Source organism: Anser anser, assembly GCF_964211835.1.
Source record: "Anser anser genome assembly, chromosome: 6".
NCBI classification, from domain to species: Eukaryota; Metazoa; Chordata; class Aves; order Anseriformes; family Anatidae; genus Anser; species Anser anser.
In genome coordinates, this window is record NC_139726.1 from 19,677,132 (window position 1) to 19,702,468 (window position 25,337).

At 33.7% G+C, this 25,337-nt stretch overlaps 1 protein-coding gene across 8 annotated transcripts in view; it reads right to left on the bottom strand.

The window, feature by feature from the left end:
* LOC310901352 (sodium channel protein type 1 subunit alpha) overlaps positions 1-25,337 on the bottom strand; it is a 99,605-nt gene that overhangs the window by 12,662 nt on the left and 61,606 nt on the right. For 7 of the 8 annotated variants that reach the window (XM_083840713.1, XM_083840710.1, XM_083840714.1 and 4 more), the window contains 6 exons: positions 24,117-24,599; positions 20,135-20,252; positions 19,365-19,519; positions 16,817-16,990; positions 15,597-15,719; positions 2,702-2,983 (listed from right to left, as the gene is read on the bottom strand). In XM_083840713.1, coding sequence (XP_083696839.1) covers positions 2,702-2,983; positions 15,597-15,719; positions 16,817-16,990; positions 19,365-19,519; positions 20,135-20,252; positions 24,117-24,599 — 1,335 coding nt within the window. The remainder of the gene's footprint in view (positions 1-2,701; positions 2,984-15,596; positions 15,720-16,816; positions 16,991-19,364; positions 19,520-20,134; positions 20,253-24,116; positions 24,600-25,337) is intronic. The other variant, XM_083840716.1, reaches the window with a different exon arrangement.

Here is a 25,337-nt window from a genome sequence, read left to right on the forward strand (position 1 = left end):
AGGTTTATGTTGTATTACCTATAACCCATGTTGTATTACCTATAACCTATATTATTATTATTACCTATAACCTATATATATTATTACCTATAACAATATATTATGTTTTATTACCTGTAACCCAGAAAAACGTTCTTCTTTGACTGGCTCAGAAGGCATGAGTCAGAGTGTACGATGGATAATGGAAAAAATACTGGACTGTAAAAGTTTTCCATACTTTCTAGCCTCCTGCAAAAGGACCTAATATCTGTAATTTATCCACTGGCACTTATCACTGAGCTTATCATTAGAAAAAATGATATACACCTCTCTGAAGTTGTTTTCTCAGGACCATCACAATCTAAACAAGTCTGTGCTTGCGGCTGCTAAGGTGAAGACTCAAACGACTTCAGTAGACTTTCCAACTAATCATTAAGATGTAAAAGATTGGCCCTTAATTGGCACATTGGATGCACAGAAATCTTTTCTACTAGCAATAATGATTTTTTAGTCAGATTTTCAACCTTAATACCTTATTTAGGGTCAAATACCCAATTTTCAAGCTTTATCTTTTTTTGTTTGACATACTTATGGATCCCTCTAAGTAATTCTTAGTATTTAGTCTTCCTTACTATTACTGCAAACTGATTAGGAAGGTTAGGTAAATATGGAGTTAAGACATATTTATCTACTTGTGTTTCTTCAGAACATGATGGCCTTAGAATCGTTTACTACATCTCATCCAAATTACTTTAAATATCAAATAGAAAATCACCTTATAAATATCTTCTTGAGGAAGTGATGTAATAATCTTAAACATTTATGAATTGTGGCCTTCATTGATTTCATAAAGGTGAAAAAAAATAGACTCTGCAAATTTTAAAGCATTAGCTGAAAACTAAGCTATTTGCTTTCTGTGCTCTAGGGCATGTATCATTCTATAACTGCAAAATCACTACCGGTGGCTTACTTACCAAACCCTGAAAGATGGAGGGTCAAGCATTTGTTTCATGGAATGACAGAAGTGTCTTGTTTTTTTCTGGTATGTGAAACAAAAAATCTCTCACGCTTTTTCATGCATTTTAGTAGTACAGAAAAAATAAAAATACAAAAATTCTACTGACAAAACAAACTCCATCGACTAGGCAAGCATTTCATACCTGTGTGAAATCTATATATTGTAGATATTTTAAAAACAATTGGCTTCTCCTTCTGTGACAGCTATGGCCCTCCTTGGTAGGCCTAGAATAATTTTTCTTTTGGAAGCATGGGTGTTATTGGCTGGCATATTTCTCCCAATTTGCTTTCCAGAGCAATGCAATACTCTAAGAATCTAAATTTTCATTTCAGAAATATTTTTTGGAGAAAAAAAAATTCTCTGCTTTTCAGTGAAGAGGAGATGAAATAACCTACGCATAGCTGAGACACTGGAATACATACGACCCAGCAAATATTGGAGGGGCGGTGTTTGTAGCCACAATGCCAGGAAAAAATGTACCTGTTAACATTTTTTTCACCTGCACATGGGTACACTGAGCCTCCCCTTCATAATGGGGATTCTAGGTCAATGGGTTTCAAAAAACAGTCAGAGAAAATAAATATTCAAGGGCTTTCTATTGCAATCCAATTTTGTTACCAAAATCAAATTATATTCAGTAGTTTCTTTAATTCTGTTGGTCCCTCTCTGCTCTTCCCTAGCATGACAGTAAAATAAATAATTAATCATAATGAATTTTAAATCTTCAGTGTTATCAGAGTCTCTCAGTGAGATGCTCTGTTCACGGGGAGGCGCATTTACCAGTGCTCAGAATTCATGTTTTAGACCCTGTCCAGGCTCATGTCGATACTATTGCATCATTTTAAGTGTTTGCATTAACAAGATTTCTTACACCAACAGAAAAGATAGACACTTACTTAAAAACTATAAAAATGAAAATTCTTTCTGCAGAATTATCCAGTGATCTCAAAAAGCCATAGAGGTTGCCCACTGCACATTTCAGCTTAAACTCCTGCATTTTTCTAACTAAAGCTGGGTCAGATTGTTAGCTGTGACAAAATACACAGGGATAGTTCATGTTCTGTGAACACAAATTTTGACAGTGACTACATGACCATATAGTATATTTTTGCAAATATATTTGTCTTTCCTTTCTTCCTTCGTTTTTTGCTAAATAGCCACTAGGTGCTTATGTGCAGAAATTGCAGGGAAAATATTTCATAGATTATAGTGTCTAATGGTAGTTTTCTTCTATTTCTCTTCTGGATGGAAATTGTTCCCATAGTAATTGATCACCTAAGACTGCAGTGGTGGCAGCCATATCACTGAGAGGGGGTTTCCTACCTGGAATTATTTTCTGTGATTTAATTACACCAATGTGGATTTTTGTTTTTCAGCAATGGTAAACCTTAAAATATTCAGATAACTGAATGCCAGCCCTAGGTACTTCTAGAAACATTTACAGTTAGAAAGGCTGGAGAATTGAGGGAGCTATGAATAGGAAGAATAACAATTGTTCTGCTAGATATCCTAAAAATTCTTCATTCTTCTGAGTAGGCTCTATTTGCTGCTTATTATGAAAAGAGTAGTCAATTATTAGTGCAGTACTATTACTAAGCAACAGATAAAAATCATCAGGTAAATATGTTTTCTGCTTTTGTTTCTAGAATTGCTTTTCACTATTACATATAAATAATAGGAGGTATATAAAGAGTGATCACTTACTACTTGAAGTAAAGAAAGATACCCAAATCCTACATTATCAAAGTTTACTTTCACGTTTTTCCATCGGGCACTTTGATTGTTTTTTATGAGTTCCTCGCACTGACTAAAATTGTTGATTTGGTCGACTTCAAACCTTTCATCAGTTGTGGTGTTAACACAGTAGTAGAACTTCCCAGCAAACAGATTTACTCCCATGATGCTGAAAATTAGCCAGAATATAAGACAAACGAGAAGCACGTTCATGATGGATGGAATTGCTCCTAAAAGGGCATTCACAACCACCTAGTACACAAATACAGGGGGAAAAAGAAAAGAATGTAAGCATATTTACAACAGCAGTTTTGTATACTGTTTTACCAATGCTTAATAAATGCTTGTTCAGAAACTAATACTATATATGTTAATGCAGTATATTAATAACTGTAACATTGCACTGTTTCTTTTTAAATGCTTAAAATGAGTACATGTAATGAAATGAAAATAAGTGAGAAAATTAAAATAGTTATAAGAAAAACAAAATATAAGACCTAGTGGTAGTAAGATGAAGTCTAAAACCGGTATGTTCTATGTAAAAAAAGAGATATACATGTTGAATGTAAATACAGACATAAGAAAATTCTAAAAATGCATCAAATTATAGCTTAAAATGTATAAAGAAAAAAGGCAACCTGTAAATTCAATTAACATAACTTTGAAATTTAAGGTGAAAACACAAATGCCATGAATCTAGAAACTAAGCTCTACATTAAAAGGATTATGCAGGAATTAGATACATATCTTTATTGCCTTATTGTTCCATGCAAGAATATAACAAAGATTAATTTCTTTGTATAGAAAAGCAAGACAGTTTTGCAATATGTGTCTACTTGAATCAACATAATTTATTTCAAGCTCCAGTCTTATTGTTTCATGTATTGAGTTGTCAGTAATACCCTTCATTTATCTAAAGAAGGACATATATCAAGGACATATTTATGGGTTTTGATTTGGCATTTTAATTTGCTTTTGGCCAGTTGCCTGTTTAGCCCCTTGTAGGCAAGACATCAATAGTTATTTAAGTAGAAAAAAATATACTTTTCTGATATATAATGTAAGTTTAAGAAATGTGTCTGTCAAAGCTCCTAAAACTTCTGCAGTATTTGTTTGGCTGAATAACTGAGCAATCGCTTCTACCTCAGTATCCAATACTAGACCTCATTTACAAAGTGCATGTTATTTTAAATTTTATTATTTTCTCTGAAAAACTTTTAGGCCCTTCTGGAAAGATAAAATAAAATACATAGTAGGAATCTGATTCTCAGTAAACCAATTCCTGCGGTAAAACAGGAAAGGATAGGTGTGGAAACTTGGGATGTGTTAAGTCTATCTTTGTTCCTTGATTTCTGCAATATGGGGGAATCTTCCCCACTATCGACATAATTTTGAGCAAACTCAGAGCTGCAGAGCTGCTCCATCCAGCTGCTACCTGTATTGCACAGCCTCTTGAAGGCCTTTGGAAGCGGAGTGTTGTGGTTGTGTTATTCGTCACTCAGCACCCTCCTCCTCCCAAAAGTTATGGCCAGGAATTAGGACCTGTTTAGAGATCTTAGGTAGAAATGTTATTTTCAGGGCATATTTTCTTCTCATTTTAAGGCCTTCCTCCACTGGATAGTAGAAATTGGAACTTTCTTTAGCAAAATTATCACCGTCATGTATAAAACCAAGAATTTTTGAAAATTTAGCTTTTCTTGGCAGCTTCTATTTTTGGTGCTAACTTCAAAAGAAGTACACTTAGTTCTTGAGATTTCAGTTACAGAAAATGTGAAGTATCTAGGTGATGTAAGCATAAACTACTGTTTAAAAAAAACATATGTTTAAAAAGTCTACCAGGGTTCCAGTAATAATCTGAACACAATAAACCATTTTCAAAGGAGTGAGAGAAATGTTGTTTTACTATCCTGCAGGGAGAACAACGCTGTTACTACTTAAGTTGATGGAATTGAGAACAACATTTCAATCAGGAATGAAATTATTTTGGAATTTATTCCAATTCTGACCTGTTCTAGAACACTGTATTAAGGTATTTCTGATTGAATTTCTAAGCCATCTACTGCCCATATATTGTCTTTTTTTCTTTCCTTTTTTTTTTCTCTCCCCATAAAAATGTTCTGGATGTGCTTTACTGATTGAATTCCTCTGTGAAAAACCTGAAAATAGAGATGTCAAGAAAGGAAGAGGGGGATTTATTTCAGCAACTCAAATATATTAAGGTTACCTGTGCTCACAGCAAAGAAGGGTTTTGTATGAACTAATTGCCTGTAGCAGTTACCTTTTTAACAACCTAGAGATCCATTGGACCACAGCACAGATCCAGAACAGGCAGCAGAATACTAACTGCTACAGTAATTGTGTAATTGTTGCAACAATTATGAATTCATAATAGTTGTAGAAAGATCTCTCCAAAAGGCCATGGAAGTATCTCGCATCTTTAGATGAACAGGTAAGGCAGTCTCGCTGCTATGACTGCCAACAGACCAGCTACATTCTTGAGTAAGAACTCAACAGCTTCCAGCAAATGTTCCAACAATGTATTTCATATAGGTCACTGAAAACCCATCAAATGGTAACAATTTTTGGTCACTACTGACCTGGCCTGGATGCGAACTGGTGACCTAGAGATGAAAGGCTCTGTATCCTATTACCAACCCCTTGAGCTATCCAGTCCCCCTGGAAGGTTTTTTAAGAAAAGAAGAAAACAAAATTAAAACTTTTAGAAGTTGTTTTCTGTTTGTGTTTTTTGTTGTTGCTGTTGTTTGATTTTTGATTTTTTTTTTCAACAGTATTGAGTCTTTGTCCTATACTATGTATAACGTATAATGGGATTTTACATGCTGGTCAGATACTGGACTGACTGTAAAGTCCACCTTGGAAGGAAGTCTTTAATTTCTTTGACACATACAGTTGGAGGCAATTAGTTGTTTTTTTGTTTGTTTTGTTTTGTTTTTCTTTTTTTTTCCCCTCCCATTTACTTCTCTTGTGTTTGCTTTGGGAGTAACTGATGTATATTAGGATAACCAGGACCTTATCTTACATAACATATATCCAGGTTAGCATCCAAAATACACACATAACACCTATACACGAGTTACATCAAATAGATACAAAAAAGAGAAGCATTTAAAATGAACTGAATGCAGAAGAGGGATCAAGAAGCATTTCTTAATCAGTTAAAAATCTAACAAATCAAAAATTGTCAGTTTCTTCTCCTTGGGTATAGTCTGTAGTGGATTAACAGAATGTTGGCTTCTAAAGCTCTTTTGTTCTTTCTTCAGAACTAGAGCATATCTGTGTGATATTAAATGTAGTTTTTATTTTGAAAGGGGCTGTTCTCTTGGGTCTATTTTCTATTATTCCTTGATAATCCAGAATGTAACGTCAACAAGTTGGAAAAAGATACTGACAGTGTAGTTATTTTTTTAAGTTACCTATGTATTTCATCAAGAGGGATGTTGTGGGTCAGGCTGATTCCAGTAAGCAAGCTGCAAAAGCCCAGGCTGATTCTGCTTGGTCATAGGTAGGCCTCAGGTGGGTGGAATGGCAATAAGTAAAAGCAGGAAGCAGCACCTGACACCTACAAGGACAAATGGGCTCTAGACCATCTTACATCTTAGTTGATATTCATCCGGTTAGGAAAAAAATAATCATCATGGGAAATCATAATGACTCCTCTGAAGAAAGCAGTATTTCATATACACACAATTCTTGTTATGTTTATATTTTCTTCAAATGTTTAAGCTCCAGCATCAGTTATGTACTTAAGATGAAATAATTACTATAATGCTAATTGTCTATCTTATCTTCTGGCTGACATGAAGATATGTCAATACAAACTAGCAGTCAAGTTTTTTTTTTTTTTATTGCTGGTTGTTGTTGTTTGTTTGTGGTTGTTTTGTTTTATTTTTTGACTACTGACCAAAGAAAGCTACCAGAGCTATATACATACAGAATGAAGATTATACAGAGTAACAGCTTATCCCTACTATTGGAATAGAATATAAGCTTTATTAGATAGAGCTTTGCTGTGGCATAGGATCTCAAACACATAGGGATTCTTATAGATATAAGTATATTATAGTTCTCACAGCAAAATAGCTTCAATAGATCGTGGCATCTCAGCAGCCACGGAATTTCTAGGAATTCCTACATGAGACCAGGGCCTCCTGTAAATTGTAAACAAACAAGGAAAAATCTTCAATAGTACTTAACAACTTTATCCATAAAAGTTGTAGCTTTTTTGAAGAAGTTCCAAACTCCCTGACCCAGGTGCAAATGAGGAGGAGGTTATACTATTTGGGATGAAGAGGAATATTATACCATTATGTCTGGAACATTCTTCCTACTGAAAATGACAAAGAACTTTATTTGCCTCTACTTTGGGAGTCATCAACTTAGTGTTTTTAGACTTAAACAGGAAAAGTTCCTCAAAGATTTGATATTCCTCATCTCATATCTGAGTCTTTTGAAAGCTATAGTGGTTATTTAATTTTTTTTTTTCTTTTTCCTGCATGTACATTCTCACATAAGATTCACACATACAAATGCAGAAAGCTAAATAACTTTTACTTCACCAATACCTCTATGGATGAAAGCAAAGCTTATTTTCTATGCATGCTTGACAAATGGGTGTAACAAGTATAAGACATGTTCCTCCCATACTCAGTCCCTTGAAAGCTGGGAAAGTCTGAGGAAACCTTCAGGAACTCCAAGGAAGAAGAACAAGGAATGGGCTTGAATACATGTATCTAAAGATGAATAATTTCTGTGACTGTATAGTCACACAGTAATAGACTTCACAAAGGGCTTTATACAAAAAGCCATTCATCTCTCTCTTAGCAGTACAAAGATTGAAGAGACAGTTGTTCAAAGGCAGCAGCATGCAGAGAGAGATGAGCAACGGTATACATAGCATAAGCCACATCAGAGAAAAAAAAGGAAAATTAATTCATGGCTCAAATGAAATACTGAAATGACTTAGGGTAGGATTTGAGAGTAAGCTGTGAGTATCGCTTTGTCTTGAACAGATATGATGTAAGAACACCTGTCATAAGATCATGAATCTCCCCTGCTCTCCTGGCCAAAGTCCAGATGTACACAAATTTGACAGAGAGAGCATTTGCGATGAAAGATGATGAAGTGAACAAGCAGCCGTTGGTTTAGATGCTTGGTCCACCACAGAGGATTAATGGAAGATTAATGGTGTGCCATGGGTGGACAGGAAATGAGCCTCAGGTGACATACATGATCTGAGTTAAGCATGTTCTTATAACAAAGGACTTTGAGAACTTTCCACAACAAAGGCTAGAAGATGCTGAAACCACACTGATTTGACCAGGAGGTGTGTATCAGGTGTATTCTCTCTTAAACCATGGAGCTGAGGCAAGGGAGGAAAAGACATAGGGAATATAGTAACTTTCCCAGTCAGAGGATCAAATGGGGGTCTGAGAGAGACCACGAAGAAAGCTCATACCTGAATCAAAAATATTAGCATTTCCTGATAGTCCAGGGCAAGGTATCATTGGAAAAAGGCTTTGTCCTGAAAAGTATCATCCCTTGCTCCTGGCATTCGTGAACCAACAGCTTAAGTAGACCTGTGCATCAGCTGATTTATTTATATTATGGCAGCATAAGTACACTACTGGACTACAACAGGCTGTCCAGCAGTTTGAAATAAATGTATAGCTGCCCTTCGTGTACCTTTAACCAATTGCTTTTTCACTGTCGCTAGATCTTCTATCATATGTATACTATGCATTTTCTAGTTTAACTAGCATGGAATATTAGCGGATGTTCCTATGAGACAAGTCAGAAATATAAAATATGAACTTTTCTATATATGAATAGTGGTATTTTCCGAAGACTGGTGCATGTCCATAGATGCATATCTATGAAGAATGGAGAACTTATAGTAGAGTATATCTTAGACATCTTTTTACACTTTGGGGTTCATAGGTTGCTTGGTGTTCATAAGATGGCAGTTACTGGCTTTTCACTACTTGGTTTGTATACATAATCTGCAACCTTGTAGATATGTAATATGATATAAAACACAGCACTTTATTTCTAGAAGAGAAGTACCTTAAGAGACATGTACAATTTCTTCAAAGTTGTTGTTTGGTTTATCAGGTAAAATAGGAAGTGCATGGACCTGCAGGGTAATCAGTGATGATAAAGTCTTAATCAGCAAACAAAATCAACAAACAAACAAACATCTCAGCAAATACAATTTTCATCAATTATGAGATCATCCAGCAGTACAGTGATGTTAGAGTGATTTGCTAATATCCAAGTTTTGCAAAGACTACCAATGATGAAGATGAATTTAAACACTTAAATAACTCAGATAAAAATTGTGAAATCCTTAAAATAATTCCATTGGAAGATGATCCATTTGATACTAGATGTTCATTTTTTTATGAGAGAATCTTCTGTTATCCCTAATTAATGTATACACAATCTCTAACAAAATAGACCTCATTCTTCCTTACAGGCAGAGGTTTTTAACTGAGTAGGACATGAGTCTGAAGTTATGAAACAGTGAACTGTAGCTGTAAAAAATCAATATTGCTGCTGATGCCATACTCCAAATAAAATGATTATACATAAATATACACATGCATGCACAAGAAAAAATTTTTTTTTTCCTAATATCTATCATCTAAATATTAAGCTTTGTGTAAGCCCTTCTAACCCTAAACAATTTAGAACATATTTGGTAGTAAAAAGCCTACAATATTGTCAGGAATTCACCTTAGCTACACAGTTTGCCTTAATGCATGCATGTACATATAATTTATTTTTAGCTACATAAGCTATAATTATGTAAGTTCAGAAGAAAATAACATTTTGAAAAAGGGCTTAAAAATTAGAAGCAAGGGAAAAAATAAAATCAATTTCTTATTGTAGCAGATTAATTCTTATCCTTGATTCAGGACCACTACAAAGTAGAAAATAGAAAATACATAAAAGTGAATTCCAATAGAGAGACTAGAAATTTAATTAAGCAGAGAAGAACAAATGGTTATTATGTGAAAAAGATCATGAAAGAAATGAATGTGTTTTGTCAGTGTTATAAATAGCATGTGAATTGCCTCATGTGAAACAATGGGAAATAATTAAGTACAAATTACAATATTTGTGAGAAGGGCTTCAGTTTTCTAGGTAAAATGAAGACTGCATTGAGGATACAGGGTGGAGACTTAGAAATCTACCATTTAGAGCAGCAATTGTAAAGAAAATTTTGGATTTAACTGAAGTATGCAAAGAGAAGACAGGCAGATGGAAAGGATCAGAGAGAGGCCTGACAAGGAGACATAACTAAGTCTTAATCTTAACAGTAATGAACAAAATTGAAGCAAAAGACAAAAGATCTCAGAGGAAAATAAATTTACTCTCTTAGGAAGCTAATGCTGTCATTTCTGCTTTTCCTTTTCTTACTATACACACGTAGCTCACTGAAAAATGGTTCTGGTATTGATTTTTATCTTCAAAGAAAAGAAAACACTTGCCCAAACACTTAATGCAAAACTATTTTTAAACATTGTGCTGTGGAAATTTCATGCTATTGGGTGGTGAGTTTGCAGCTTGGAACATTTGAACTGGTAGCAGGGAGGTTCAACCAGGATGTTTGATCTCAGGATGTCACTTCTAACTTCAACAGGTCTGCAATTCTAGGACAGCTTTCATAACAAAATTTAACTTAGTTAAAGTAACAACAGAAGCATTTCTTATACATGTTACAGTCTATTAGAAACAAGCTGCAGTGTTGGATTTAATAAAATACGGGGGTTCCCACAGCAGCTTTGATTCTGTTTCTCACTACAGATCAAGCATAGGGCAAAATACTTTTGAAGACATAACATGGAGAAAACATGATTTAACATACTGTGTGATGAAACACAATAATTATCTGTCAAGCAATAAATCACATGGCTGCATTTGTTTGAGAAGAGCAGGTAAATATTGTAAATATATACAAGCATGAAAGCAGAATAACTAGTTGAAGTGGGAATGGTATCTTTGAAATTCACCAGATCTAGTGAAAAAAAACAAAAACTTGTTTGCTTTTGTTGTGGCATAAATGTAACATTATTGCCCTTTATATTTAATTAAGTCAAGATCCTAAGAGTATTTTCTTCAAGATAAAGCAAACACAAATCCAAACAACAATCATACCATTTTCAGTGATATAAACAACTCGTTTAAAAGCTCTTTTCTAATTGTAAAATTATAGTCTAAGAAACAACTCAAAATACTAAGATATTTCCTGTATGTTTTATGACTCTAAACACAGAGTCTTCTTACACTGAATTTTGTAAATTTTCAACTATGTTTCAGGAGACATTGCACTTCTAACAGACTCTCCTTAAAACTCAGTGAATAAGATTGCAGTTCTTAAAAAAATCCCTTACAGAAAATTCCTCTATATTTTAGGGAAATTTGCAAAAGGTAGTGACTATACTTTCTGGTAACTGCGTACACAATTCTTATCTGTAAGACAAGATGCTACATTTACAGCAAATGTAGTTTGTGTTGATTTACCCTTTCCACTGAAGCTATAAAAAACCCTGCAGAAATTATAACCTCCAACAGTTGGTGGTTGTGGTGGTTGTAGTAGTCAAAGATCAAGCATTTTCTAAGGACCTGACAGTAAATGCAAATTTTTTGTGTTACCGACATGTTTCCTGTAGAACATTTCTAAACTCCAGGGGATACTACAAAATAATTACAAACACAATTATTAGCATTTTATGAAAATTATAAAAATTAGTTTCCAACAGAGACCAGTTTCTACTACAATGAATACTGAATTCAGATTTTCCAGGAAATGAATATATATGTTATACGATGTCTCATGTTATCTATATACACTTGGAATAATCTACTGATGTAACGTATGAGTTTAAAAATTCTGCAAAAATGTAAACTGCTATTATGGAAATATTTATAGTTGTGACTATTCAGACTGTAATGTTTACTGTATCATAAGTAATGCTCAAAACTCATTCTATGGGATTTTTTTTTTTTTTTTGAATGTATGTAACTGCAAACTGAGTAACAGAGTAAGGCACAGATCTTTCCAAAACAATGTAAAGGCCAGACTGGAATTTTTAAAGAAAGCCATTTTTTAATCTCATTGAAAAAAAATAAATAAATCTCAAAATCTAAAAAATAGCTGAAGAACCTTTCTCCTGCAAAAAGAACTCAGATAATTCTAAATAACAATACTGATTTTCTCAAAAGTTTTCATGTTATATCCATAACATCAGAAATTTCAAACAATTATATCCAAATATTTAAAGCAATTAAGAAGGGGATGTAGCGTGAATATATATAATATGGTATTGCTGCTACTAAGATTCTCAAATGAGATTCTCTTTCCTTCCAACCTTAAATATACAATGCAGTGATCAGTCACACTGTAATCATTAAGGGTAGAAAAGTGGGAAATACTGTACCCATAATATAGATAAGGGGAGGAACCAGTGCTCCACCCCATCCAAGCTGAAGATAGGTTATCCTATATGAAATAGAAATATATAGCCTGTTATTAGTTGTGAATCTGTAATGACAGACACTTGATGCTATAGTTTATAACTCAATCATATGAGAAACTCTTTCTTTTCTACTAATGAAGTCTGGAGTACTCTTGGAAATGTCTCATTATCTCTTTCCTGGTAAGGGAATCTAAGAAATAGCCATTGAATTTTAGAGGATATCAAAGACATCAAATATTCTAATTTATTTTTACATGTTATGAAATTGGACTGGAAATTTGAAATACAGTAAATGTTTAAAGCCATCAGCCAGAAATATGCATAAGGCATGCAAAACTGAAAGTGCAAGTAGTTTTCAGATTGTTTGCTGCCTTCTACTATTTCTCTAATATATAAATCAAGCACGGCATGACATGCTTTTTTTTGTGAAATTAGACACAAATGCATGCTTTATTGTCACTTAATTCTCTAACTTAGCAAAGCAATGTGTACTCAGTATTCTACATTTACAAGTAGCATACCAATTCAGAACTAGCGCAAAAGCATTATATCGCAAGTACTAAAAAGCTAAACAAAAAGCAATGGGTATATTCAAATCTCAGTTTGCAGATACTTCTGCTCGGTATGTATACTAATTGAGATGAGAATATGAACCCTATGACAGAAATTTAAATTAAATTAAAGCAATTATTTACTTTGCCTTCCAGCATCTGGGTGGAGTTGGTTTTGAGATTCACTGAAGGAAGTATTAAAATTTCTCTGACTGCAGTGTACTAGTAGATATTTTAAATGCCCTTAATATGGCAACATTCACTTCTGTGCTCGAGGCAAGCACAGGCTATGAGCCACTTGTAGGCTATTTTGTCACAAGTGATTCATAGATCTTATGTTCACTTTGCCAAGAGAATTTATCTATCCCACTTATGAAACAGCATAATTACAAATTTAAGTTGTAACCACAGAATATAACATGACTTAAAGAGTGAAGTATGTTTGATATTTTGAGATAACAATATAGCTATTAGTATTTAATGACTGTAAAATACTGCATTATTCCAATTCACCAGGATGGTAAGCTTATTTAAGAAAAAAGATCAATTTAAAGTAGCTTAGCTTGTTTTGGCAGCTTGTTTTCCAAAATTATACAAAGCTTCTTAAATATAAGGGTTTCTATGAAATACATTTGATCTCTTATTTTCAAGGCAAATTTTACATAATTTTGAACATGGGGGAGAACATTAAAATTATAAATACATGCTGAACAAAAAACTCAGCTTATAGGTCAGTGTATAAGCAATATAAAAAAGCAAGGAGAGTTAATTTATTTTTACTTCCTTCTGGTAGATTAAAAAAAAAAATCTGCTTTAATGGATTTTTACAAAATGAACTCAGTTTCTGAGAAGACTGTAATTTGACGTGGCTATAGTCTATAATGAGCTGGTCAATTATTTGTTATTTGAATCTTTTTACTGTTTGTGAGTCATTCATATGGTAATGGTTGTATCTATCAATGAGCTGTTATTGTGAACACTTGCCAAGCTCTTTGGAAAAAAAAAAACACACTTTCAGAAGTGCATGTAACTAATAGTGAAGATAAGGACTATGCATTTGACCAGTCAAATTTGCTATGTGACTGGAATCAGGTACTTGATTGATTATCATTAATATTGAAGGATGGAGCTATAACCTTTTTTGCTTTTCCAGGCTTCTCTGTGATTACTACACAGTAAGTTACTCATGAATTATTCATCTTGTGTATCTGAAATTCTACCATATGATTGGGCTTCTGGCATGATTTCATAGTTTTACAGTGAGAAATAAGGGAAAACAGTAAATAGATTTCAAATAACAGGTACTTTTCTTCGACCATGAACATCCTAAATGTTTTAAATGGGAAATTTCCTAAGGCAATCATGTAAGGATACATAAAAATGAAATAAAACATATGGCTATTAATTTCAACATTATCTTTCCAGTAATGATCTTTTTTTTCCCCCAACATCATCTAAGGAGTTATGTTTCTTTTCCCCGTGTAACTTCTAAACTAATCTCCCAGTCCTCCTGCAGCTGAAAATAATATTATTAAGAAAGTAAAGCTCAGAGCAATTTCCCAACGTTTGTCTGCACAAAAACACATTTATCTGAATGGTCACGAACAATAAGTACAAAGAAAGACAAAGTGAAAGTTGCTAAATGAAATGGTCTTTCTAAACCTAGGTGAAAACTCATACTCTGTAGTATTTGACCAGCTCTTACCCTGCTGAATTATCAATTCAGAAATTTCAAATGATGAGAAAACTGCTAATAGTAAAACTGCAACATGAAATTGAAATTTATTAATCTAGCAATCATTGGTTAGCAGTATTTTTTTCTGATTCTTTCTGAAGTAGAGATATGTAGCCTGAGGAATACAATTTAAGGAACAGAATTCAAAGATTCTCCATTTGATTTCATTAAGCTTAGATTTGTATCTAAAAGCTGTTCAGACAGTATATTCTAGGCTATTTCAGTATTTTACAATTGATGTGAAATTCATTAGCACGCTATTTCTCTCATGTTTCCATGAAGTAGCAAAAAGCATTCTCTTAAAACATACTTCAATGACATGCATATAGAGTTAGTTCGTATTCAGTGGCTTTAAGGAAAAGAAGGCATAAACAGATGAAAAAAAAATTTAAAATGCTTCCTTGAGTGAGATGTATAGTAAGCAGGACCCCCAAATTACTTGGATTAGGTGTGAAATAACCTTATATACATTGTATTGAATTTGCCTTACAAAAAGACTAATTTCATAGAGAAATAAAATGATTTTATTTGTTTTTATTTCTAAAGCCAGCCAAACTCAGAAATATATTTAAACAACTCGACTAGCTGATACAAATATAACTCTGTTATGATCTAGTAAAATTCTGTGGGGTTAGACCAAAGTTGGTTTATCAGATATGAAGAAAAATGAAGAATTTCAACTAATAACAGAAAATAGTTTTATTAACTAAGGCTAAATTTGATCCGTGTATAAATATAATAATATGCTTATCAGTAAAAATTAATAAAAACCTGTTTCATTTTATTCATTGTTAAGAGTCTATTGAGAGAGTTCATAGTTGGCAATTTCAAAGCATTAAACAGAAAACTCCTGAGATTGGCTAGAAAGTAAAGTAACTTTAATGAACGTAACTTCTATGTGATACTGCATATGGATTTAGGTGAATTGATGAAGCTTTTTGCTTATCTGTTAGTAAAAGATATGCAATAGATAAAAAGGTAGTGCAGCCTTTCTGCATGGATTTATCATTCCTTATTCTGCATGCATGGATTCTTTGTATGCATGCATAGTTTCAGATTCTTTCATTTTTTCTTACCCTCATGCCTTCAAATCGTGACAAAGCTCTTAGAGGTCTCAAAGCTCTTAGTGTCCTAAGGGACTTAATGGCACCAAGTTCAGAGTAACCCAATGCATTTGCTGTTAAGCTAACCAAAGAGACCTATATGAAAACAGGAAAGTAAAAATTATTATATTGTAAATACTACTTTACATACCATAGATGTGAGCTATAAACTCCTTTAGAAGAATCTAATTTTGGACCACTTTCTTCAGGAATACAAAGTCTTTTAAATAAAAAAAAAAAAAGTAATAAGAAAGAAGAGTACGACAGGTGAATAAATAAACAAAAGTGCTATATGGTAACAGTTAATTAATATCTGGAAACATTAATAATTAGGAATTTCATATTGCGCTAGTGATTTGAGGACATTTAAAACCACAAACACACACACACACACACAAAAAAAGAAATTAATCTCTCCTTTTTACCAATTTAAGCATTGTTTTCACTTTTTCTCTGTTTTACAATGCTGTTGGGATCAATAATTACAGTTGATAATGCCCATTTGTTTGCCCACAACTGGAAAGGAAATGATTGAAGCCTGTTTTGAATTAACAGATGGGTCACAGAGCAACATTGTTTCTCTGGAAATTGGTAGAAAGGATTATTTTTTTTTATATTTGGTTACACTGACAAAAACTTTTGCCTAAATACTGAATTTATGTACTTTCTACATTGACATTAACCTGGATTGTGCTGTTTCTTAAAATACATTACAAAAACAGTTCCATAGGCAGCAGAACTAATAAAGTCTCATATCCATGTGCCTGTATATATTCTACATCCATGCATTTTGTCAGTGAGAAATACTGTATCCTTCCTCTACATGCTATGGCTCCTGACCAATATAATACCTTCAGTTTTCTTCCCATTTCCCCTGAATGCTCCTCCATTACTCTAATTCCTTAACTATTTATTGGACAAATAATAGCATAATGAGCTCATATACTATTCTTCTCATCTTCTGATCTGATATTCTGACCTATTCTTCTGATCTTCTATACTATTCTATACCTTCCTTTTTAAACTGAAAAATAAACTAGTTGGCATACTAGTTATACATACATATTATGGTCGTAGAGCAGGTAACGAAAAACAAACAAATGAAAAACAAAACAAAACAAACAAACAAAAACCAAAACCAAACACCAGATAAACTTAATACAAAAGTAGCAACAAGGAAAAGCACTACATACATCAACGATCAGGAAGTCCAGCCAGCACCAAGCATTAGTAAAGTATGTTTGATAGCCATAGGCCACCCACTTCAGCAGCATTTCCAGAATGAAGATGTAAGTGAAGACCTTATCAGCATATTCCAGCATGGTCTTGATAGTTTTACGCTGTTCAATATATATATCTTCAAAAGCCTATGAGAAAAACATTCAAAGATACTGGTTGTTCCCTTTTGTTGCCGTACAATTTAAGTTATAACAACAACAACAAAGGCAGGGAAAAAAAAAAGGCAAACCTTTCTTCAAGAACAGGCATGAGATTTTCAGTTTTGTCTCAAGGTTCCTTTTCTGCTAACTGCATATATCTGTTCTTATCCTATGTCTTATCCTATGGAACTATATTTTCCTCCTTACAGGATAGAGAGGCAGATATTACACAGCAACAACTTCTTCACTGGACAGAGATCTTGATTTATTTATTGCTGCTGGTCAATTATTATACCCGGATCATTTTCAGTACTTACAAATTTTTTTGATTCTACAAAGTGATGGAAGTGAACTGAATTATGCTGAGTAATTTATAATTTAGTTTGTATGTAGGTAGATCCATGTTCAAAATCCAAGGCCATAGCTGTAAAATTTTCAGTAAAATGACAATGCAGTTGATCTTATGCTTTTAAGTCCTGTTAGTTTTTGAAAAATTTAAGCCATAAATCATAAAACAAGTTATTCTTTTCTTTAAAAAAAGTTTATCTAACTCAAATACCTTCTCTACTCTATTATTCACATTTTATTAGATACATACAATTTCTTATGATCCTCGCAAATTTATTTATATGTTTTGTGGGTTTTCATTTTTTATAAGTTTGACAAATGATGTTCAAACATATAATATCTGCTTTTCAGTAATTATTTCTGTCCTCTAATAAATTTTCCCTTTAATTGCTTTTAAATTGTAATTATACTACTATATCACATAAGAGTTATTGGTTTTACTGGAGTGAAAGAACTGGAATGATCTGTCAGCTTGCAAAGATTTGGGTATTTATCAATACTAACATTCATTTTTACCCACTCTGATTTTGAATCACTTCTGTCAGTTCAAATAATTAGTGTTTCTCTACCAGTTATTCAATTGGTATCTGTGTATCAGTAGTTTTGGATGCTCATGTACTTTGATACACTAGCAGCTTTATTTCACAAAATTGGGAAGAGCTGGCATGTACCAATTCCATTTCATGAGTCAGACTATGCTAAAGGCTAAGCTTGTGGTGCATTTCTCCCTGACTGCGTGTGCCTGCAGCTGGGCTTTGCAAGCATCCTGGAGCTTATCACTGCCTGATTTTCCATCTGTAATGACAGTGAGACTTGTCTCAAGTGTGACCTTGGGGTGAACATTAGGATACAGTGTTGGCAGGTCTGAGGAGACCTTTTCACAGTCACAAAGAGCAGGGTCTCACATCTCTAGGGTCTTAAGATAATGACGTGATCTGTGTGGCATTCTCCCAAAGTAAATGTTCTGTGGATGACACACACCTTAGTTTCAGGAGCATGAGATGCTAACGCTGTGGCATCTTATCCCAAACTTCCTCTAAACACAATGATAGAAACTGATCTTTAATCAGTCTCCTGCCAGTACTTTTCTTTCATTTAAATTCTTGCTGCTAAGGGTTTTCTCCAATCAGTACCACCAATCAAAATTCAATAGTGTAGATATGAGTCTATGAGTTTTTTTCCTGTGGCACAGGAAACGCATCACATTGTGTTGTGTAAAAGTTGCTTATTTGATTCTTATTTTGATATTAGAACAAAAACAACCAGAATACCTAGAGATTTAACCAAAACTCATGATAGGTATAATCATAAACTGCAAGCCATTAAGTGTATTTTAAAGATTCGGGAGTGGCCTAAGGAGTTTCTAATAGACTTTTGCAAAGTAATTTTGTCTAATGATGCAGAAACTTAGGTAATTTACTGAATGGTAATTACATTTACCTGTGCAGATGTCAGATATGCTCTAGGTAATCTCAGGGCAAACAGTTTGCCTAAGAAACTTCAGTTCAGGCTCAGCTAATCCAGGTTCAGCTTTATTTAACAGCTAATTTCAAATTTCTGTATTCTTCGTCATTATTTATATTTGTAAAATGATATAATATTTTGTTTTGTTGTTGTTTTTTGTAATGGTTTTGTTTCTTTTTCTTTTTATAAACTTATATGATGGTTGGCTTCTCTTTATTTTGTCCCCATATGCTTGTTAAACTTACAGCATAGTGATTGGCAAATTTATGTTTTTACAGATATCCCAGACATGAGTCTGTAAGAGGCTGAACTAGAAGCATAAACAGTAAATTCTTACTCGTAGAGAGGACAGTTCTTTTCCTTGAGATATATCAGTAAACACCAGTAAAACTAGAGGCAAACCCAAATAAAAAAGTTAAATGTGTTTTCTTCACATGTTCTGACTAGAATTTGGTGATCCTTTGAAGACGTGGAATTTTTCTGGCAGAGGCAACTAAGTAAAACCATGTTTTCTGACACAATTATGACACTCTCTTCATGCTTTACTCACCAGAGCTCCACTACTGAGGAGAATCATAAAGACAATGAAAGTCTCAAACCAGTTGTGCTCAACAATCTTGAAGCAGGTTTTTCTAAGGTTCCACCACTGCTTTCCTCTCCCTTCTTCTACACTTACTTGACAGCACTTGAAACGCCGTACACAACCTTTAAAACAACATATGTATTGAGAAAAAGAGAAATTTTGTTGATGTCATTAACTTTGATTGCACAGTGGCACAGCACTACATTTCCAGAAGATGTGTTATTTAGTAAAAACTCAATAGATTTTCACCTAGATGATCTCTTTCCTCTCCAAAGGAAGTAAATTTATTACTGAGATGACTGGAATTTACAGATCAATGAACAGGTAAGAAAAAAGTATTTATCATTTACCAAGAACTAACTGCTCAATACACTATGCACAAAAAGATAAAAGCCCATGCTATGTGAAGCCACATTACAGAATACAATGTAAGAGATAAAAATATATTCATTCATTCAAGTTTAAGGTAAGTTTATGTAGTAACATATGGACAAGTGTTTTTATATTGTACTTTCTATTGTTTGGGATATTAAATTCACTTTCCATATGTCAAATTATGGTCTAAAAGTATTACTGCTTCTAATCATTGTTTAAACAATGACAAAAGAGTAAATAATTAAACACACAAATATTAATAATTAGTTAAAACAATTAATTATTTATGAATTAGTGTGTTTTTTTGTTATTGTTGTTTGGTTGTGTTTTGTTTTGTCTTGTTTTGTTTTCATCCCAAACACCTTCAGTGAAGCAAGCCTCTGGTTCCATGGCTTCCTCAGGTTCAGCTTCTGGTTGCTCTTCTGCAGGGAGTCCAATGTCAACTGTGCTACCTTCAGATGAACTGGACATGTTTAGCTTCTGTAAAGAAAAAGGAAAAAGGATCGCAAACGCACAGTAAATATTTTTAAGGCAAATATTAGTAGTCCTCAGAAAAATTAAATAGTTCTGCTTTTGTTATGGTATTCAATGTAAGTGAATTGCTGGTCAACTTACGTTAATTTTGTACTTCAAAAAAAAATTTCCTCTTGCATTGTGTGGATACATTACATAGAAACTGTATCAGTGATAAATAATATTCAAAGAAAATTAAGTTTCAAATTAAAAAATATGAATGATGGCTCTGAGCCTGCAAGCATTTATGACCACAGCTAACCATAAGTGGCAATGATCTGTTGGATAAATTAATAAAGCTCATATATTTCTGCAGCAATCTGCAGTCTCTACTGAAAAGCAGGTAAGATCCTAAATATAACTATCTAAATAAGGTGGGAGCTCAGAGGAATGAGGGAAAAAAGCACTGATCAGCACAGAAAAAGTTGTATTTTAGTGGTCAGCAAGTCCAGATTAAAAGTGCTAGAAATCTAGCTCACTTACAGGGAAGCAGAAACTGCATTCGTTAAGGCTGAGTTAGATTAAGGATGGCCTATAAAACATCAAACTATGTTTTATAACCCCATCTAATTTTCAGTAACATGATGAGCATTATCTTGAAAAATTAGAGGACTGGACAATCACCAATCATATGAAGTTTACAAGAGCAAGTGCCACGTTGTGCACGTGGGACAGGATAACCCTGCATATACATAAAGACTTGGGGACAAGAGGCTGGAGAGCAGCCCCATGGATAGGGATCTGGAGGTTTTGGTTAATGACAAGTTGAATGGTCGGCAGCTTGCCCTGGCAGCTGCCCACGGCAGTGGTCACGGCACTGAGCCTGACGGAGTTCAAAAAGAGTTTTTTTTCTAGGCAAAGAAAATGATGTGAATTTCAATAATATGTAGCCAAACAGCCACATGTGAAATTTTTAGTTCAAGCTGAGGTGATGGACATTTGTACAAAATGTATAAAATTAATACAAAATTGGGAACTATTAAGATGGGGGAAAGTTAACAACAAAGTTCCTCACAGATGAATTGGAGTTATCCTTAATTTTTTCCCCACTGACTTGTGGCATCTTTGGAGGAAATGAAATATGCTGATGCAAAGTTAGGAGGCCAGATCAGTTTACTGAATTGAAATTGGGACAAGGAAAGACGAGGTCTATAATGGGGATGAAAAACAATACAAGATGTAATAATTAAGACCTTGACTTAATCTTACAAAGCACGGTAATAGTAGATTTACTATCCTTACCTTACAAACTCAAGTGCAGGGAAATTAGTATTAAATTAGTATGTAAGAGCAATTAAATATGTTACATATGGATACATTTAATTTGGAAAATAGAAAAAAAGCTTCAAAGTATCACAGAATTCAGATTTGGGGGAGAAAAAAACATTTTTCATTTTAATTTACCATTTTCTTCTAAGAAGCAAATCTTCTGTCATGCTACTTTCAGCTACTTTTTGCACATTAAAACTAAGAAGCAAATCTTCTGTCATGCTACTTTCAGCTACTTTTTGCACATTAAAACTAAGCTCTTCAAAATTAATGGTGTGATTTATACTTTTAAGATAATTAAGTTGTTAGTTTGCTAAAGAAAAAGAGGGTACACAGCTGGAGGCAGGAAAAGGAAAAGGAAAAGGAAAAGGAAAAGGAAAAGGAAAAGGAAAAGGAAAAGGAAAAGGAAAAGGAAAAGGAAAAGGAAAAGGAAAAGGAAAAGGAAAAGGAAAAGAAAAGAAAAAGAAAAGAAAAGAAAAGAAAAGAAAAGAAAAGAAAAGAAAAGAAAAAGAAAAAGAAAAAGAAAAAGAAAAAGAAAAAGAAAAAGAAAAAGAAAAAGAAAAAGAAAAAGCTTTTAGAGCTGATCCAATCAGGAAAAAGGGATCGTGGCCAGCACTGTAAAACTCCAGGAATGGTGCTGAAGAGCTCAATGTGGTCTGAAGCCAGCTGGAACTCCTCTGATTGTTCCCACTGGCCTTGGAAGTGGAGAGTACATATAGTCTTTTCTAAGTGGGCTCTCATCTAAAACTCAGCTAATTCAAAGGCTGCCAAAGAAAGCTGTTCATCATTTCTCTTTTACAGTTCTTTTGTACTAACAGTCAATATAAAATAAGGAGTTGGACTCAAATCCAAAACAGCAACGCTGAACGTTCTTCCCATGGAAGACTATATAACAGAGTTGCTCTTTCATAAGTTTCTGTGGGAAAAATCAGAAATTTCATGGTGCTTTCTCAAAGGAATGAAAGATAAGGCTGGTCCTACAGGCAGCATGCCCGCTACTTCTCTTTCTATCTGGCAAGGGGATGATTAGGTAGTACACTTACATAAAGCTTTCGTAACCTGAGTGTTTTCACCACTCAGTCATAAAACAGCTTGTGTTCCTCCATTTGACCATCTGCCCTCTGATGGTTTGGAAGACTGGACCAGCCAGCATTAAGGCAGTTATGGGGAGAGTAGATGACCAGTGGTTGTTTTTCTCCAATGAGTCTTTGCTTAAATTTTGTTCTATTTAGAAATTCTTTCAGCCAGGGCAAGTTCTTGATAGTGTGCTCAAAGAAATTGTTATAACATCCATTGTGGCAGCAATTCAGAAGCTTGAATCAAAGTCTATTATGTCCTATAGGACATTTTGGAAAATATTTAGTAGGAAAAGAAATATTAATGCTTCAGATATTCAATGGGAAATGAGAACAACGCTCTGAAATAGGTTCCCAAGGGAAGAGGCTGTTTTGTACCAGTCTCCTTTCTTGGAGAGGATCCAAAGATAGTTCTTAGCTTAGCAATAGATTTTTGTAGGGAACACTAGAGGGCTTAGGCACACCAAAGTGACAGCAGCATAAAATTCAGCTAGCCTAAACTTGAGTGTCTGAAGTACTACAATGTTGAAGAAATACAGCAGTGGCCGGTATCCCACAAAGAAACAAGATTGCTAACTGAATGGAAACTAGTTAGTTTAAGGTTCCTTAAGTAAGAAAGTTATTCTTCTTAAATGTCTGGAAAGAATCTTCTGTTTTGACTAAAATATCAACACTCTAATTTGCTGAAGGTGTAGTTGTTTTGCAAGTTATGTTAGTATATCAATGGAAATTATTTTGTTAAAATAGCCACAAAGTCATGTAAAAGAACAGTTACACCTGTAATATGTTTTTTAAAAATACAGATCTCAACAAGGTTTTGTATCTCTAGCCTGCTTTGACATTCCATTAGGAACATAAGATGTTCTAGTCTGCTGATACCATTTTTCAGTTTTAACAACTAAGGGATTTGAAGTATATTGAAATGTTTATGGTTGAATCTTCTTTTTTATTGGAATCTTTTTATTGGTCTAAAGAGTTGACAATTTTAAAATCTAAATTCCATTCTCTAAAGGAAATACTAGTCTAGCTATTTCTATGTTTTCTGGTTTATTCCTGCTCACAAAAAAAACATCACATAGAGGAGGATTTTTTTGAGTGGCAGAGAGAATGTGTGTCACTTCTAATGGGACCCTTGTTACAGGGGGCAAACAAAAGTTTCTCGTGGAATAAGCATGTAGCTAAGGCAATACCCTGCTCCACCAGTTGTTGCAATTACAAAATACGGGCCATAAGGAGTCTTTATGGATTGTTTTGGTTCCTCATTCCCTGGCATCCTATCTTCTCCTGGAACTACTGTAATTTTTAACCCTCTTAATTAATTAAAAATTTAATTCAAGAATTAAACTCTCCTTTATACACTTTTGCTTGTGTACAAAGAAGTGACAAAATAACAAACGATGAAGAACTGAATACACTGTTTTTTTTCTGAAAAAAAAAATAAAAACATGCAAAATATCACAGAGAAATGCACAAAATATCTACATACCTCTTTGCTTTCTTCCAGGTCTGATTCACTACTAAATTCCTCTGTATTTAAATTTTCAAAGTCAGATTCACCCACAGCAATGGGCACTGTCACAGTCAGGCTTGGGTTGTTTATGAATGACATATAATCACTTTCATCAATTATGTATTTTTCCACACTGCTGCCTGTGCCTATGCCACTAGTTGTTCCATTTGCATCTTTAATATAGTCATGGTCCTTGCTTAGTTCGACAGTTGTATGGTTGGAAATACAACTATTTTTGTTGTTCAAATCTTCAAGTGGTTTGATTTCATCTAAAGCTTTTTGTTTTTTAACAAAAGCTTTTTGGATGAATTCACGTGCTTTTCTTTTCACGTAATCTATGCCCTTCTGCATTCTTGCAACAGCAATTTGGAGATTATTCATTTCATTATCATCATCTGTCACAGCAAGGTTGTCTGCACTAAAAGAGCTCAATAGCAAGGCCAAAAATAAGTTCAGTACCTGCAGAAAAATAAGGAAGGACATTCTAGAGTTTATCTCAACAAAGAACATGTACTTTATTAAAAAGAAATAAAAAGGCTCATATTAGTGACACTGAAGACTGATGTTACAATAATTCACCACAACCAAATAAAAGCACCTTCAAAATTATTTCTATTCTCTGTGAAAAACTAAGTTTTTTGTTTTGTTTTGTTTGTTTTTTGCTCAGGTCCTGTTCACTATTCAAAAATATTACTACGACTGACTAATATCTGTAAATGTGTCTTTAAATCCAGACAGTAAAGAACCATTTTGGTGGAAAAACCTTATAACCTAAAAGTGGAGATAACAAATTTGCTATTCAGCATCATAAAAAAAATTAACTTATTCCATCACACAGCAGAAATTAGATTTAGGTGACTAATCATATGTGATAAATAATAATAATAAAAAAATACAGCAAATGGTTTATAAAGAGAACATAATCTAAATTTATTTGAAGCAGAAAATATTTACAAACAGCCAAAAGACAGATTAAGAAGTGACTAAGTGCTCACTCTAACATTACGTCTTAGCCTTTTGATGTTGTAAGGTGCAGAATACTTTGTTCTCAATCCAGAAAAGCTCTTAAAATTAACTTTAAGCATTGCTTGAAACCACCTGCTTAAGTGTTTTGTTGAAGCGGAGCCAGAGCACTTAGTTCACTTCAGAATTGAACCCACTCTGTTGCTGAATAATTTTTTGTTAATGTTTTGATTA